The 17,612-nt window shown below is 34.2% G+C and overlaps 1 protein-coding gene across 5 annotated transcripts in view; it reads right to left on the reverse strand.

The window, feature by feature from the left end:
• SSBP2 (single stranded DNA binding protein 2) overlaps positions 1 to 17,612 on the reverse strand; it is a 300,702-nt gene that overhangs the window by 200,082 nt on the left and 83,008 nt on the right. For all 5 annotated transcript variants that reach the window (XM_024119897.1, XM_024119912.3, XM_055086646.1 and 2 more), the window contains exons 3-4: positions 14,084 to 14,145; positions 2,318 to 2,402 (exon numbers count right to left, since the gene is read on the reverse strand). In XM_024119897.1, the coding sequence (XP_023975665.1) occupies positions 2,318 to 2,402; positions 14,084 to 14,145 (147 nt within the window). The remainder of the gene's footprint in view (positions 1 to 2,317; positions 2,403 to 14,083; positions 14,146 to 17,612) is intronic.

Raw genomic sequence — 17,612 nt, forward strand, 5'->3', positions numbered from 1 at the left:
ACACATTAAACATGAATTATGTTGATCATTTTCAGAAATTGTCTACTATTAAGAATTCAGGACATCCTACCCATGAAAATTACCATAAAAGTTTGCTACAGAAAACAAATGCATTTCTAAAAATCCAATTGCAATATAAGATTCTGTAAGTCAAACTTTATCTTTTCAGCAACCTCCATTTGAAAAAATTTAGAGATGTATTACCATTAAAAATAAATTGACTTAAAGGTATAATAAAAATGCCACCTAAGAAATCAAATCTCTTAAAACTAATGTTTAAGATAAAATTATGAAACATGATAAAACGTGCTAATTCATAACAAATTGTAAAATCCAAATACTGACTTTTTTCTAAACTACATTTTCTTAGGACCAAATTACATGGTAAGGGGTTATTCTTCCTATAAAATCTAATTTCACTCCTACCTCTGGTCAATGCTCATTTTCAAAAACCTTGAAATATTTAAGTGGGTTTCTAAAGTGAGTACTCTCTGAAATACCGAAAGCACCTTATGGATGCAAAATGATTATGATTACGATGATGATGATGGCTATGACAACAACAATGACGATTTATCTATGCTTCTAAGAAGGAGATACTAAATTGGTTCAGTGTTCCCTATAAAATCTCCATGGTGAACAGAAGGCTGCATCTTTCTATACAATGGAATTTTGAAAAAGTACTTATATAATTAATTTCTTAAGATGTAGATCCACAAACATTGTACGTCCTTTACAGCAGAACACTGATACTACCTAATGCCATCTAGTTGTCAAAATTAGTGGTTATTTTAAAAACTTTTCCCATTACTGGCAGGCCAAACCTAGGCACATCTTTCTTGATGTAAGAGACGGATGAGATGAGTATCTCACTCTAGCCAGAATCCTTACACTCTTCATGGTTGTGTCTCTGCTTTACTTTACAGCCATTACCCAAAGGTGAAAAAGGAGAAGGAGATTGTTCAAATAAATGCCGTGTCCTGGGCCCTGCCTTATCTGCCTTTTCTGTACTTTTTCTTTATATGCAGCAGCATCTCTTTCACTCACCTTGTCCCCAAGAGCTAGTGTTTAGCACATAGCAAGCTTTATGAGTACAATCAATATCTGACGAAGTAATCACAAGCAGTCTCACTTTAAACAGTTTTTAGTATACGTTTAAAGTATTACACAGTTTAGTATACGTTTAAAGTATTACACAATATTACAAGATGCCCAAGATTTTCACTTCTCTTAAGTCTGCATACTCTTCCTTGTGCTGTGTTTGGGGTTATAATTCTTCTGGCTAGTTCCACTCTTCAGACTAAGGCTGAGGTATTTCCTTTGGAAGAACAAGTTCTTTTTCCCTTTTGAGCCCTGGTTCTGGTTTTAAAGGCTGTTTACACAGAATGATGCCTCCCTTCTACCAACGAAACATGTATCCCTCTGGTAAAGTTTTAGGTACTTAAAATTGATATTTCCTCAGGCTCCAGGCCCAATTCCACTTCCTCCACACCAAGGAAACTGGTTTTCCTCCATCCCAAACTCAATCTGCATGTCTTTTATGGTCAGTTCTGCAAACACAGTGTTTTCCCAGCCCCTTCAAAACACAGTCTCCTCATTCTTAAATGCTATTTTTCCCTAAAGAAAACCTACTCCCCACCGCCGACATTTTTTTTTTTTTTTTTTTTACAATTCTACTTCCTGATGCCATCAACTCTCTAAAATCACATTTACAGTTCTTCTAAAAAAACACTCAATATACATCACCTAGCCAAGGATAGGCCACTGCTCTTCCTTAAGAATTAAAATAAAAATTCCCATTTTCATTTTTGCCCAGACTCTTTTGCTCTCTTATCTTGTATTTCCTTTAATTTACAATAAATTTATTTATGGAACTGAATTCAGTGAAGGGGATATTTAGCCTTATGATGTGTAACTAAAAGTTGCAGAAGAGAATAATGTAATATTTCTATATATTTTTTAAATGCTATATGCAGAAGAGGAATTTTTCACTTTTAGAATTCTTATGATGAATTTTATGGAATAATTACTACTTAATTTTTATAAATCTGCAACTTCACAAATCAGGCACACTTAAAGATAAGAAACACCTTTAACATCCTGGAGTTAGGACTACTCTCTTATCCTAAGTTTCTTCAACAAGACTCACAAACCCATTTGTATTTCACTTTTAAAGTGATGAGCCTACTTCGCAAGACAAAAAGAATAATTTCTTAAGTACCAAAGGAAAAAAATGGATGGTCCAATGCATTTTTCAAGAACAGTGGTTAAGAAGAAAACTGACAATATAACTTAGTAAAATTATATAGTAACTTACGTAATCATGGAAGGCTTTTGCTTCACTTGAATGTTCACATGTTTCCCGTCTTTCTGGAGCTGCACAGTAGAGATCCCAAAATACACTAAAAAAGTAATTATGGTAACATTAAGAAAATCATATAATGTCAAATGAGAGATCACAATTCCAAAAATTAGAAGACAAATGTTCTTTACACAAAATGTGAATTTCTTCTTCAGGACAAATATTTATTTGAAAGATTTAAATACAGACAAGGCTCGTCATGTAATAATAGGGTATAATCCAGCCATTGTTCAGAAATGCTAACGTTTTTCCAAAATGAAAATTTAGTTTAAAAAAATTTAGACTGTCATTCTTAACTGTCTACTTACATGACTTAAACACATGATTGAAATAATTATAATACTTTTCACAACTTCCCCATGAAGAATGAAAAGGTTTTAAAAATACCAATTTAATCATTAAGGAATTAAAGTAACTTTATTTATAAAAGTGGAATTAATTTTTTCAAGATAATTTTGTTGTCCAATCCCCAGACCGATACCCTACCCTGACCGTTAAGTCACACCTGTCAAATAAATATATTTTCTTAAAATATCCTCTGGTTTTCCCTTGTAATTACAAAGACAGGTTAGTAATTTTGAAAATTAAAAAATTCACACTAACTTTCTTTTTTTCTTCCTACTCAGAACAATGGGAAAAAGCAAGACGGAACTGGTTGAGAAAAAATAATTATACTGCTTACAAAACATATGGCTCCAGTCATCCTCCCATTTATAAAATTAACAACGAACATGAGCAAGGGATTAAAAATCAGCAAAGCAAATGGCTGAAAGTACTGGCGATAAACAAAGGTAATTTTACTGATCAACAAGTATTTTTTATTATACATTTCCCACTCTATAGAATTGGAAAGTAGGCTAAGCTGAGTGGTTAACAGCACAAGTTTTGGAATAGGACATATTTGAGACAAAAGCTGGCCCTGCCGTTTACTAGCTCTTTTTAAAAAAATCTTTATTGAAGTATAATTGCTTCACAATGTTGTGTTAGTTTCTGCTGTACAACAAAGTAAATCAACTATATGTATACATATATCCCCATAATCCTCTCCCTCTTGAGACTCCCTCCCATTACTAGCTCAATTTGTTTAAACAGATAGGAATTTCCTCCTCTATACAATGGGGTTGCTGAGAAAATTAAATTATACAAAATAAACACAGTGTCTTAGAGTAAGCATATTATTAATAATATCATCAACACTATAATTAGCTTGCACAAAAGCTTAAAATGCATACATATTGTTAAGGCAGGTCATTGGGCTGAGGGCACAGTTAACAATAGTACAATAAAACTTGGTAAATCCAACTGGTCTCTTTGTTTTGACCCTTGAAGTCTCATTTAACCTGGGTCTCTCTCCTCAGTTAGGATAAAACATTCTGTATGCCTTATAACACAATAATTCAGTAAAATAAGATTACCCTTAGAGGTGAAAAATATGAAAGATTAAGTACTGGCATTTATTTCCTTTTAAATTTCTACAATAAGCAAGAAATACAAAGCAAACAATAAAGACCAAATTAATTTAAATAAACTTCAATTTCTTTAGGAGCGTGAAAGCAGTTAAAAGTTGTACCTGACCTCCCTCTATCCCTTTTGGGATAAAAAGTATAAGAATTATACACAGACAAGGATACAGCTTAAAGTTTTCCACCTGGATCAGGTGTGTTATGAATTACAGTATATTGCAATTATTCTCATTTTCATGTTCTTAAGGAACTTCAAAGCTCTTAAAACCAAAATTTTATAATGGTTGTCTTTAAATTGTATTTAGTTTAATCACAGAATATTATATGCAATATTATGACAATGTTTCTCTTTATGGATTTAATAGGAGGTCAAAAATTTGCAAGAGCCAGATTAAGGATAATAAACCAAATTACTAAAGCAGATAACTTTATATATGGTATTTCTAACAATCCTACATTACCTATACATTTTTTCCTTGAATAAAGGTAAATAAATATATCCTTTTAAACTCATTTATCCAAGGAAGAAATACACAGTTCTACAATAATAGAGACATCAATACTCTACTCTCAATAACGGACAGAACAAGCAGACAGAACACAAGCAAGGAAATAAAGGGCTTAAATGGCACAATAAACCAACTACATCTAATAGACATACACCGAACACTCTAACCAACATAAAGCATACACATTCTTCCAAAGTTCACATGGGACATTTCCAGGATAGATCACATGTTAGGGCACAAATTAAGTCTCAATAGACTTAAAAAGATAGATATCATACAAAGTATGTTCTCTGACCACAATGGAATAAAGTTAGAAATAAATAACAGAAGGAAAACAGAAAAATTCACAAATTTGTGGAAATTAAACAACACACTCCCAATGGGTCAAAGAAAAAATCAGAAGGAAAAAAGCTAGCAGAAGGAAATAATAAAGATTAAAGCAGAGATAAATGAAATAAAGAATTTTAAAAAAGAAAATTATTAAACCAAAAGTTGGTTCTTTGAAAAGATCAAAGAACTTGACAAACCATTAGCTAACAGACTACGAAAAAAAAAGAAGACTCTAATTATTAAAGATGCCACAAAAAACTGTTAGAACTAATAAATGAATTCAGTAAAGTTGCAGGATAAAAAAAATCAATATACAAAAGTCTGTTGTAATTTGTGATGTTTGTTTTTGTGAATCTACACTAACAATGAACTATTAGATATAGAAATTAAGAAACAATCCCATTTACAAATACATCCAAAAGAAAAAAGTACCTAGGAATATATTTAGCCATGGAGGTGAAAGAGCAATACATTGAAAACTATAAGACATTGATGAAAGAAATTGAAGAAGAAATTTAAAAAATAGAAAGATATTCCATGCCACGGATTGGAAGAATTAATATTGTTAAAATGTCCACACTACCCAAAGCAATCTACAGATTCAATTCAATCCCTATCAAAATTCCAATGGCATTTTTCACAGGAAAAATAACCTTAAAATTTGTATGGAACCACAAAAGACCCTGAATAGCTGAAGGAATCTTGAGAAAGAATAATAAAGCTGGAGACTTCCCAATTTCAGACTATACTATAAAGTTATAGTAATCAACAAATACAGACTTCCTCTCTCTACAACCTGACATGCTGGAGGCCCAGGAGCTTTTCAATTTCTCTAATCCAAAGCTTGAAACCAAAACACTATCCTTGAAATGTGGTAGATTGATATTCATGAATAATGCTTTAGATTTACAGTCTCTTTATTCCTAAGCAGAAACAAGTGAAAAATCTCTATTTTACAAATGAAGAAGATAGAGACTAAATACAGAGAAGCAAAACTTGCACAGTATTGAAATCTTTGTTCTTGTATCATTTATTATTATTAAAAATTTCCCCACCTAAGTTAAAAGAAAACACAGGATTCCCAGGTTGAGGATGTCATCCAAATACTTTTTCCTTCTATCCTGAGGATGTGAGTCAAAGTGACCAACTAGTTTTCAGTATCTCTAGGGAACATAGAAAGCAAAATGGTTGTCAGAGAAGTCTACGAGGGTGGGTAAACATGCCAGATGTGTCCCAGAAGATGGGATGCTAACGTAATTATATAACCTTCATGCCACTGGGAAGATCTAGAATTCTATGAAAATAAAAATTAAAAGAAGCAAAAACAACCCTGGGGAAGACATTTTTTTCTGAGGAGCAAGTCATGTTATTATAAGTTCAAGTCTTAAAATAACTAAGGAAGTTATTTCTTGTTGACGGTCCCAAAAATACATTATCAATTAATGTTAGTTACTCTTAACCTATATTGAAGAAAACTATCTATTCGTAACACTATGGAGGGTAGTGAAATGTACATGTACCTGCTCATCACCTTAGAACTTCCACATACATGTACTTGTATCATTCCTTAGCACTGCTTAATATTTTCTAAAATGTAAGCATTAAATTTTGCCCCACTATCATAAAATTCTCACATAATCCTGGATTAGTAACAAATTCATATTTTAAAGTATCATCAAAATAGCTTACATTTAATAAGTATGTGCTAAACTCAAGCATCATATACTAAACATTTTCCATCATTTAATCCTCCTATTATTTTCCCATTTTATAGACAAGGGAACTGAGACTTCAAAAGGTTAAATAATTTACCTAAGGGCCACACAAGTGGCACACAAGTGGCCACACAAGTGCCACACAAATGGCAGAGCTGGGCTCGAACTTTTTATCTTACATTGTTTTGCCTCTAATGTGAGTGTGGTATTAAAAATTCTTAATTTCAAAGATGCCTTATATTCTGATTATGGGCAGGTTTATACACCTCTGGCAGTGTGAGCACCATCAGCTGTTACAAGAGTGTGGTAGATAGATACCTGTCCTGGATAAGACAGCAAACACTTTGTTATCCTACCTTCTACCCTTGTACTCCAACTCATTTCCTGAGTAACCTATGGCAACCACCTCCTCACCCTACACAAGCTGCCAGTGATCCATGGATGCCTCAAGACAGACTGGACTCAGAAAAGACAACTTTTCTGAGTCATTATATCTACTGTCTGGAATTAGCCACTCATGATGCTCAAAAGGGGGCTGTAATTAGTATCTTATAAATAGTGGGCCTCTAAATTCTGCTCCCTATTTAAGAAATAATATCTGTTACTGAGATGAGCAAATACTTTTGTTCCTTAGTTATTTTATGTAAAGAGAAAATACGTATTTCACAGACTTTTGTGCAGATACAAAGATGATTTACACTAAAGTACTTTTAAAATAAGTATAGGGCTTCCCTGGTGGCGCAGCGGTTGCGCGTTCGCCTGCCGAGGCAGGGGAACCGGGTTTGCGCTCCGGTCTGGGAGGATCCCACATGCCGCGGAGCGGCTGGGCCCGTGAGCCATGGCCGCTGAGCCTGCGCGTCCGGAGCCTGTCCTCCGCAACGGGAGAGGCCACAGCAGAGGGAGGCCCGCATACCACAAAAAAAAAAAAAAAAAAAAAAAAAAAAAAGTATGAAGGTATTAAAAGTATTCTAGAAAATTCTCATAGAGTTATTATGGCCAGAAAGAAAGTTTTCTTATTAAGTAAAATTTGCCTCAATTTCCTTTCTAATCCTTTGCACTTAATGGAAGATTCCATCAGTTTTTTTTTTACAATGTCTTCTCCCCACCAAATCTTCCTCTGTATTCCACATTTCTTTCCTACTCTCCCAGACACATTTCACTTCTCCCCTATAGCCTGATCACCTGTGTTCTTTGCTTTCTCTCTTGCTAATACTATTTATTCCCTTATCACTGTGATTATACACTTCTTCTATCCTAGTTGTTGCCTACATTGTCTTATATTGATGTTTAGTTTAACTTAATTCAAGTAAATAATTAGCTACGCAATGCCTATTACAGGCAAGAACTAATGAGTAAGAACTAGTCTACCAATTACAAATATTATACCATTCTAGTAAGCCTACTGACTAATTCCAATGCTATTATTTTCACATAAGTGTTTGGTTATTCTTAGCTATACCTGATGTCATCATTAGATTCTAAAATCATTAGAGTGCTAGCGTGCTGCAAGATTTGACTTTCCACTGCCAAGTGACAGAAACTGGATTCTCATGATAATCTTAGTTATTGGTTTATTTTCTCTGCAATGTTATACATATTTAATTACAGGATATAAATACATGAGACCGAAGTTACTTCAAAAAGTGTTTTACATATAATATTAAATAAAAATGAGTCACAGTTTCTGCCATTAAAACTTTAAATAAGAAGTTTCAAAAAGTGTGTATTTTTGAAATACACAAATCTAAAAGGACATTAATTTCAGAGGAAATAAGTTTCTTGGCATTTGTATTTCTGAAATTCATGGAAGAGAGTTGGGAACTTTATTAAAGCATACTACGAGGAAATACGCTTTCAAGAGGGATTTGATCAAGATAAATGCAATGAACACAGGAGGGAGGCCTAAGAAATATGACAGCACTGGTGCATGGTGCAAACTGGGAAAGAAGAAAAGAAATGATAAGGGAAATCATATCAAAAACAAGAAAAACAGTTCCAGAAAGTAAAATCACACACTTTCATCTATCCCATACGAAAAGGAGAAATTCCCCTCCTCCTCTCTCTCCAAGGCCTTTGCCCCTCGTCTCTCCTGTAGTTTATTCTGCAATTTTGTGCATGTTTATTGCTCTTTCATGCATCTTCAACCTCTCCTACTCTTTTCACCTCAATCTATATACATGCTCAAATCTATTCAATTTTAAAAATAAAAATGTTAGGTCCTGTTCCATTGTTAATCCTGAAACTACTACACACATCACCACACACTTCAACTACTCTCCATAAACCTGGAGCTGGAAAAATGAAATATAACAGCCTTCTAAATTTCACTTTCACTACTCCACTGAAATTGTTCTCCCCAAGACCACCAAAGTTCACTTTACTTCCCGATTCAAGAAAATACTTGTTGTTGTTGCTGTTTTTACTTTCACCTGCTGCAGATTTAATCTCTCCTTTGAATGCCTTTCCTGGTTCCCATACATTATTCTTTCCTGATTACCCTCCTTCCTCTCTAAGTATTTTCTTTTGAGGCTCCTCTTTATCCACCTACACTTAAAGGTTGACTTTCCCCAGAGTCCCAACCCCAGGCCCTGCTCTTACTTGTTACACTGGCAGTTTCACCCATGAACACTCTTCACTACAGTATAGTTTATGCTGATAATTCCCAAACCATTATGGGCCTGTCTCAGACCTACAGATCCAGATCTCTGACTGTATAGAGCATCTCTCTCTGAATGTGACACAGGCATCTCAAAATTTAATCTGTCAGAGCTAAATCATGGTCTTTTTTCCAAAGCCTGTTGCTCTCGCTATACTCCCTCACTCAATCAATGGCATCAGTGTTCATCCCACCATCCAAATCTAAAACTTGGCAACTTCTTCATTCACCTCCAAACTATTCCACTCAGTGTTCAATATCTGAGGTCCATCACCTAATAACCTTTCAACTGGACAATAACAACTGCCCTGTAAACTAGATTCTGCCTCTGCTCTCAATCCTCTTCAATCCATGTCTATGGTAATGCCAAGTATCTAAAGGCACAAAGCTAATCATGTCATATACCTTGTTTAAAATCTTTGAGTTCTAGTCCAAAGTCCTTGATGCACTCCAGGACTTCATAGTCTGACCCCTGCCTTTGTTTCTAGCCTTATATTCTATCACTTCATAGTACTGCATCTACAATTCAACTGATCCAAGAGACCTGCCTTTCCTTGAATGCATGAGGATCACTTTTAAGATTTCACGCTAACCATTCCTTGCCCTAAATACCCTTTTCTCACTCAACTTTCAAATCAGCTCAGATTCACTTTCCCTGTGTAGCCTTTCCTACCTTCCCAAGCTGATGTAAGTATTCCTCCTGTATTGCTATTATAACCAGTACATACCTCAGTTATAATACTATTAATTGTTTATCTCTCTTACTACTTATTTCCTTGAAGGCAGCATAATTTTGCACAGTAAATATTTGGTGGAAAGGCTTAAACAACAGGAAAACTCCACTTGCAAATATTCTATAAAAGACAGAAGTGAGAAGTCGTCATAAAAATGCAACTGGTCCATCCAACAGGGACTTTTAGTATAGTCAAATGAGCAAGAAGTAAGTTCTCAAAGAATACACGTTATCCTAATCATCTGGACCTCAACAGCAGCAACAGCTTTCCCAGTTGGGGAAAAAAAAAAAAAAAAAAAGACAACCTGAAAAAAGGCAGTTCTGAATCCCTAACCTAGGGCACAGATTATGAAGCCCAGCTCTAAAGAGTTAAGGATAAAAAGGTCAGGCATCTCAATATTGTCATGATGTCAGTTCTTCCAAACTTGATCTATAGATTCAATGCAATCCCAATCAAAATCCCAACAAGGTATTTCATGGATATTGACAAACTGATTCTAAAGTTTATAAAGGAAAAAGACCCAGAATAGCCAACACTATAATAAAGAAGAACAGAAATGGAAGACTGATACTGCCCAACTTTAAGACTTATTATAAAGCTACAGTAATCAAGACAGTGTGGTATTGGTAAAGGACAGATAATACATCAATGGGACAGAAAAGAGAGCCCACAAATAGTCCCATATAAATATAGTCAACTGATCTCTGACAAAGGAACAAAGGCAATAAAATGGAGCAAAGATAGTCATTTCAACAAATGATACTGCAACAACCAGACAACACCCCATGCAAAAAAAAAAAAAAAAAAAAAAGAATCTAGACACTAGAAATCCTTCACAAAAATTAACTCGAAATGGATCACAGACCTAGATGTAAGGTATAAAACAATAAAACTCCTAGAAGTTAACTTACAAGAAAACCAAGATAACCTTGAGTATGGCAATGACTTTTTAGGTATAACATTAAAGGCACAATACATAAAAGAAATAATTGATAAACTAGATTTTGTTAAAATTAAAAACTTCTGTTCTGCAAAGGGCAATGTCAAGATAATGAGAAGACAAGCCACAGACTGGGAGAAAATATATGCAAAACACACATCTGATAAAAGACTATTATTCAAAATACGTAAAGAACTCTTAAAACTCAACAATAAGAAAAAAAACAACTCAATTAAAAAATGGGCCAAAGACCTTAACAGATACCTCACCAAAAAAGATACACAGATGACAAATAAGCATATGAAAAGATGCTCCACGTCATATGTCATCAGGGAAATTCAAATTAATACAATGAGATACCACTACACACCTATAAGAATTGCCAAAATCTGGAACACTGATAGCAACAAATGCTAGCCAGGACGTGGAGCAACAGAAACTCTCATTTGTTGCTGGTGGGAATGAAAAATGGTACAACCAGTCTAGAAGACAGTTTGGCAGCTTCTTACAAAACTAAACATATTCTTAGCATATGATCCAGCAATTACACTCTTTGGTATATACCCAAAGGAACTAAAAATGTATGACTACATAAAAACCTACACATGGATGTTTATAACAGCTTTTTTCATAATTGCCAAGCTTGGAAGCAACCAAGATGTCCTTCAGTAGGTGAATGAATAATTAAACCATGGTACATCCAGACAATGGAATATTATTCAGCACTAAAAGAAAAGAGCTATCAAGCCATGGAAAGGCATGGAGAAACTTTAAATGCATATAACTTAGTGAAAAAATCCAATCTGAAAAGGCCACATACTGTATGATTTCAACTAAATGACATTCTGGAAAAGGCAAAACTATGGAGACAATAAAAGGATCAGTGAGTACCAGGGGTGGAGGGTCGGTGGGGAGGGATGAAGAGGCAGAGCATAGATTTTTAGGACAGTGAAAATACTCTGTATATTACTATAATTGTGGACACATGTCATTATACATTTGTTCAAACCCATAGAATGTACAACACCAAAAATGAACTGTAATGCAAATTATGGACTTTGAGTGATTTAGTGTGTTAATGTAGGTTCATCAATTACAACAATGTACCACTCTGGTGGGGAATGTTGATAATGGGAAGGCTATATATGTGTGGAAGCAGGAGGTATAAGGAAAATCTCTACCTTCCTCTCAATTTTGTTGTGAACCTACTGAAAACTACTCTAAAAGATAAAGTCTTAATTAAAAAAAAAAAATCAAAGGGACCTCTGAAACAGCTGAAAAAAACAGTCAGGCCTCTGCTGGATTTAAGGCCCACAGTCATGGCTGGCTACACACAATGATCAGGAAGGCTTAGGATCTGGGCAGTTTCCCAGAAGAGGGCATCCACAGCTTTTCATCAGTTCTCAGAGGACCCCATGACTTCAAAATCATTAAGAATCACTGATTTATATCGACAAAGTAGGCACCTCAAAAGGTACGTTAGTATTGGTAGTTTTAGGGAAGAACATTAAAAACACTGAAAGTAATGTACCTTTTGCATGTGCTAGATTTAAGTTAAAATAAATATGGTCTGAAAATATTTATGCTCATTATTTACAATTTCTTTGATATCTCTAACTAAGTAAAAATTTCTTAAAATACCAAAACCACAGAGGAAGAGCTCCCCTGAATCTAACAGCCATAGAAAAAGGAAGGGCAATAGCAGATTGAAGAGCTATACCTTCTGATAGCAAAGACCAAATAAACTAAAGTCTGATGGAAGCAAAAAGCCAAACTATTCAGTGAGTTTTTATCAACGATTTACAGTACGAAGATAGATTAAATTCATGAGGAAGGGAGTAAAACAGAAATAGGTACAAGAAATAGAATTAATTCTATAATGAAAAACTTAAAATCCTCATTTTGTTAACCCACTAATCCAATAGGGACAGACTTCTAAAGTGGTTTCTTATGCCACTTTGCAGACCTAATAGGAAACATACAAAATATAAGGGTGTCAACAAGTGGGAAACTCAACTACATTCAGCAAATAATTAAGCGTTTCTAGTCTAGATCTAGATATCATAAATACAGACTATGTAAAATGAAAAACTGACTTTTATACCACTATAGGTTACAAGAGGTCAGTCTTAAACCCCAGGAAAACAGCACAATGACACTGCTTAACTGCAGTGAACCGTTGTTCCAAATAAAGGAACAACTCTGAACCAAAGGACTGCACCTGTTCCTGCCATACGTATGTGAGACAAACAAGGGAAACCCACAACCACAACTGACCAAGTGTGGTTCTATTCACCATGGAACTTCTAGTAAAGCACGTTTTCAGGAGAGAGATTAAAAAGATGATGGCATGAAGTAACGGACCAAGGAAACCATGTGCACGGCACTAGAAGAGAGCTTTTGTTTTTTCTTTTGAATAAGATTTTGAGAGATGAATATATAAAGTACTGAACAGGAAATGCTCCTAAGTGAAGAAATTTTTTAAAAATAAAAGAAAAAGAAAAGCCTAGCTTGTCCATTTGAATACCTAGACTAACAACTACTGCTGCAGAAAAGTCACATACCTGGGCATACTTGTACCACAATAAAATTTATAAGTTCTGATATCAACTGGGCCTTTAATACTGACTGACCATCTTTGTGTACATTCCTAGTCAGTTCTAGCTCTGAGTCTACACAGAATTATTTCAAACTTTTTTGGACTATTCTCTCTCCTAAAAATTTACCACCATCACCACCACTACCTTCAGTAGCCTTGGGTTTAGATGAGGTCATATGGGTGGGGCCCTCATGTGCAATTAGTGCCCTTATAAAAAGAGACACCAGAAAGCTAGTTAGTTAGCTAGCACATGCTTGGTCTCTCTCATTCTCTGTTATGTGCTAGCTCTCTCTTTCCCTCTCTCTCCCTCTCTCCCTCTCTCTCTCTCTCTCCTATGTGAGGACACAGTAAGAAGGCAGCCATCTACAAGCCAGGAAGAGAGTTCTCACCAGAAACAGACCATGCTCAGCAGCTTGATCTTGGATTTCTAGCCTCCAGAACTGTGTGAAAATAAATTTCTGTTGTTTAAGCCACCCAGTCTATGGTATTTTATTACAGTAGCCAGAGCTGACTAATACAATATCATACTTATAGCTGGAGATTCCACATACTGGTCACAATTCCAGCTTGATTTAATAGAAGTATCTTTAAGTTAAATAACATTAATGCTGGTTTTGAGTTTATTTGTTTTTTATTTTTCTAAGTGCTACCTTTCAGAAAATAATTGTAGAAAATGAAAAAGTATAAATGAGAGGCATGAAATCATAAACAGGTACAGTGCAGGCCTACTGAAATGCATCATCAATCTGGTGAAAATGGAATTAAAGATACTTACCACCACCAAGAATGTAAGAATCCTGGTGGTTCCCCCAATGTGATGTTTTTTTCCCATCTTATCTAAAATGAATAAAAGAGATATTAAATACTTTCCTAATAATACTTTTCTCACACATATTATAAAGCAATATTTTTCCATTTAAAATATTATGATAATATATAAGATTTTCATGTTATTCTTTACTCAAGTTTTAAAAATACTCATTTTATATTGTGACTTGCTGACTGAACAGTTTGAGAGAAGATGCCACCATTATTTTCCTGAATTTGCTTCCCACTGTGCCATAATTTCAGAAGATATTTCAGGATCTTAAGGCACATGAAAATCACCATTATTAACACCAATATGAAAATCAGTTATCACCACTAACCCAGAAATTTGCAAGAGACTGGGCTTAATATGTAGACTCTAAATTACACTCTAAGGATTGAATTTTTTAATAAGTTCCTTATTTGAGGGGATGGGAGTAAGAAGGCGTATGACTTTCATAAGAATTTTTAAAAGATGGTGACATAAACTTTCCAATTATTTATATTTCAGATGAGTTGGAGTTCACTATAATAAACATTTAAAACAAGGTCAATATTCTCAAAATTACAAGTTCTGACTAAATGCTTTTACAAATTAAATTTAAAAATTGGAAAGCTGTGTGGGTGTTTATACAGTGCCTTTTTTAAGCATTGGATCACAGTCAACAGAAAGGATAAAAATCTTTGCATTCAGGGAGATAATATTTTAGTAAGGAAGATAGACCATAAACAAGCAAACAAACAAAAAAAGGAAATTGTATTTACATTAGAAATAGGTGACAAATGCTGTGGAGGAAAACAAAACAGTGAAGGAGGATAAAGAGAAAAGGTAAATGTAAGTTATAATTTTAGCTAAGGTGATCCAGCTTTGAAAACAAACAATCCTTATGTATAAGTATATCCTGTAGTTTTTTAAATAATTAAAAATATTTAACAATACTCCAATCAATAAAATGTTCCCACAGGCCCTTAACACTACTAGGAAGTAAACAACTATAATTATAGATCTCAAAAAATTCAAGGAATCCTTTCTATCACCTACTGTGGAAGAAGTTATCCCAAAAGGATAAAAAACAAAAACATTAAAATATAAAAACTCAAGAAGTGGCCCTAAATGTAAAAAAAGAAAAAAAATCAAAACCTCTCTAAGGAAGAGATGCAAAACTCAAATGCAATTAAAATAACTGAAACTGATTACATTTTTAGAGTTCTTATGTACACAAAATATAAACCACTGGGAACCTTGACATAGACAAGTAATTTGCTCTCAAAAAACAAACTTTCTAAAGATTAGAAAATTATATGTGATAACCAGTTTTAAAAAGAGCTAAAAGGTGAAACTCTAGCAATTAATGAACTTGAATTTATAAAGTCTAAATGTGATCTATGAACCAGAACATGTTATATAAATGTAAGCCAGAGCCTAGCTTGAATTCTCCTAAGCAGTAACACTCAAAAAAAAATTTTTAATCTATACTACCTTTCATCAGATAATTTCAGTTGATCAATATTCTATCTTTTTGGTTCATGAAAAAATAAGGAATGGTACTTAATGAATCTTATGAGAAATAAAACTCTGATGTCCTGCTAAAGTTATAATTTAGTCAGAAACCTGTGTCTCATCTTTCTCTCAATCCTTTCTCTTACCATTTTTTCACTAGTCTTCTTGAAAGGGCATAATAATGGACCTCACAGATGTGCCCCAGACATACTAATATTCCTAACCCCTGGAATCATCCTAAGCATATAAACAGTAAGTTTTTTAAAGTAATGGCCTTATGTTTTATCTCAGTTCATCTTGACTTTACATAATACAACTGTGAAATAATTAAAAGGAAAATGTGAGATGACTTATGAAGAGTCAAAGTAGCATGCTAGCTCTCAGTGCCGGACTGTGCTGGAGGTTGGATTAGACTCACAGTCTAAGTGAGTCCCACTGCACCACATCAGTTACTAAGCAGTCTCCTTCCTGTACCTTCACAACTTCCATAACCAATCATCAGCCATTTCAGGAGATAAGGTACTCTAGGAAAATAACCATATGGTTTATATTTGATATGGTCTTTCACAAGAGGAAGTCTGAAGGTAATGCATCTGTATTTTAAACAGTATTACATCTTATTATTCCTAAGAGAAACTCAAAATGTTTCACATACATCATCTTTTTCATCCTCAAACATTCTTTACTATATCGTAAGTAAAGTTCATCTTTCTCACTTTAAATTGCAAGTCTGTGGCAGAAACAGCTAAAACTTTGGTCCATCATACTGAAGTTAACACAAAACTCACAGTTATTCAATGAACAACAACTAACGTTTTAGGTATTTGCAAAGAACAGATGGTTATACATAGGAATATGTTTCCATAGTGAATGGTATTTTTTGCCTCCAAACTAATTACTACTCTAGATATTACTTGTTTAGAGAAAGCATAAGATGATGCTCAAGAAAACAGAACCTGATCTATAGAAAACTTTGGCACATTTACTGCAGCATTTTTAGAAACAATGAAAATTAGAAACAACCTGAAAAACATTCACTGATAGTGAATGTAAAATAAATTTTGGTGCTTAAATACTACAGAACAGTGTGTAATCATTAAAATGAATAAGATATATCTACATGGAAAAAGAGCCATGATATATTGGTATTTCAAGCTGGAGATTACAAAAGGTTGGAGAACAAATACATATAGTATAAAACCTTTCCTGTTAAAAAAAAATGTGTGAATATGTACGTGTGCATTTGGGTGTATGCATATTAAAAATGACACCAAACTTACAACTATTATCTCTGGAAAAGCTAAAGGAAGACTTTCATTTTAAAATCATATTCACATCCACATATGTAGTTTAATTTTTTTAGCAAACGTCTATTAATGATGGATGGGGTTGAGGAATAGCCAGAAAATACTTCTAAATGTCAACAGTCATTTTAGAAACAATTCTTCTGCTATTTATGAAGAGGCATTTTCTGTTGTACTGAGTTTCATGGGCTTCAGGCTTGTTTAGGTGTTTAAGCAGCATCTGTGCAAACAATCTCTCTCTCTTTATTCTATTTTTCCTTCTTGCATTATTCCAGGCTCAATGTGTAGTCCCTAGTCCTTAGGCTTTTTGCTATTTAATCATCCACCTCCCTTCCTTCCAACATTAGTCCAGCTAAAGGCCATATTCTCCTGTAACCTTGTAAATCCCAAGGCCAATTCCCACTGCCATACTCTGCATCTGAGGGCCTTGTCTGTGATTATGCAGTGTCTCTATCATATGATCTAGTGTTTTCAGCATTTCTATGTAAATGCACAGCCAAACATTGAATCATGAATGAAAGGTATATTGGCAAGAGTAAGACACGCCATATGGTTTATAACTGAAAATTATAAATTACTACCACTATCTGATAGCAATTCTTCTTCTAGGAATTTATTCTATAAATATGGTCACATTGCAAAATTATATATGAAACAATTTTCATTGAAGCATCATTTGTAATTGCAAAAGA

This window comes from Physeter macrocephalus, chromosome 8 (assembly GCF_002837175.3).
Source record: "Physeter macrocephalus isolate SW-GA chromosome 8, ASM283717v5, whole genome shotgun sequence".
NCBI lineage: Eukaryota > Metazoa > Chordata > Mammalia > Artiodactyla > Physeteridae > Physeter > Physeter macrocephalus.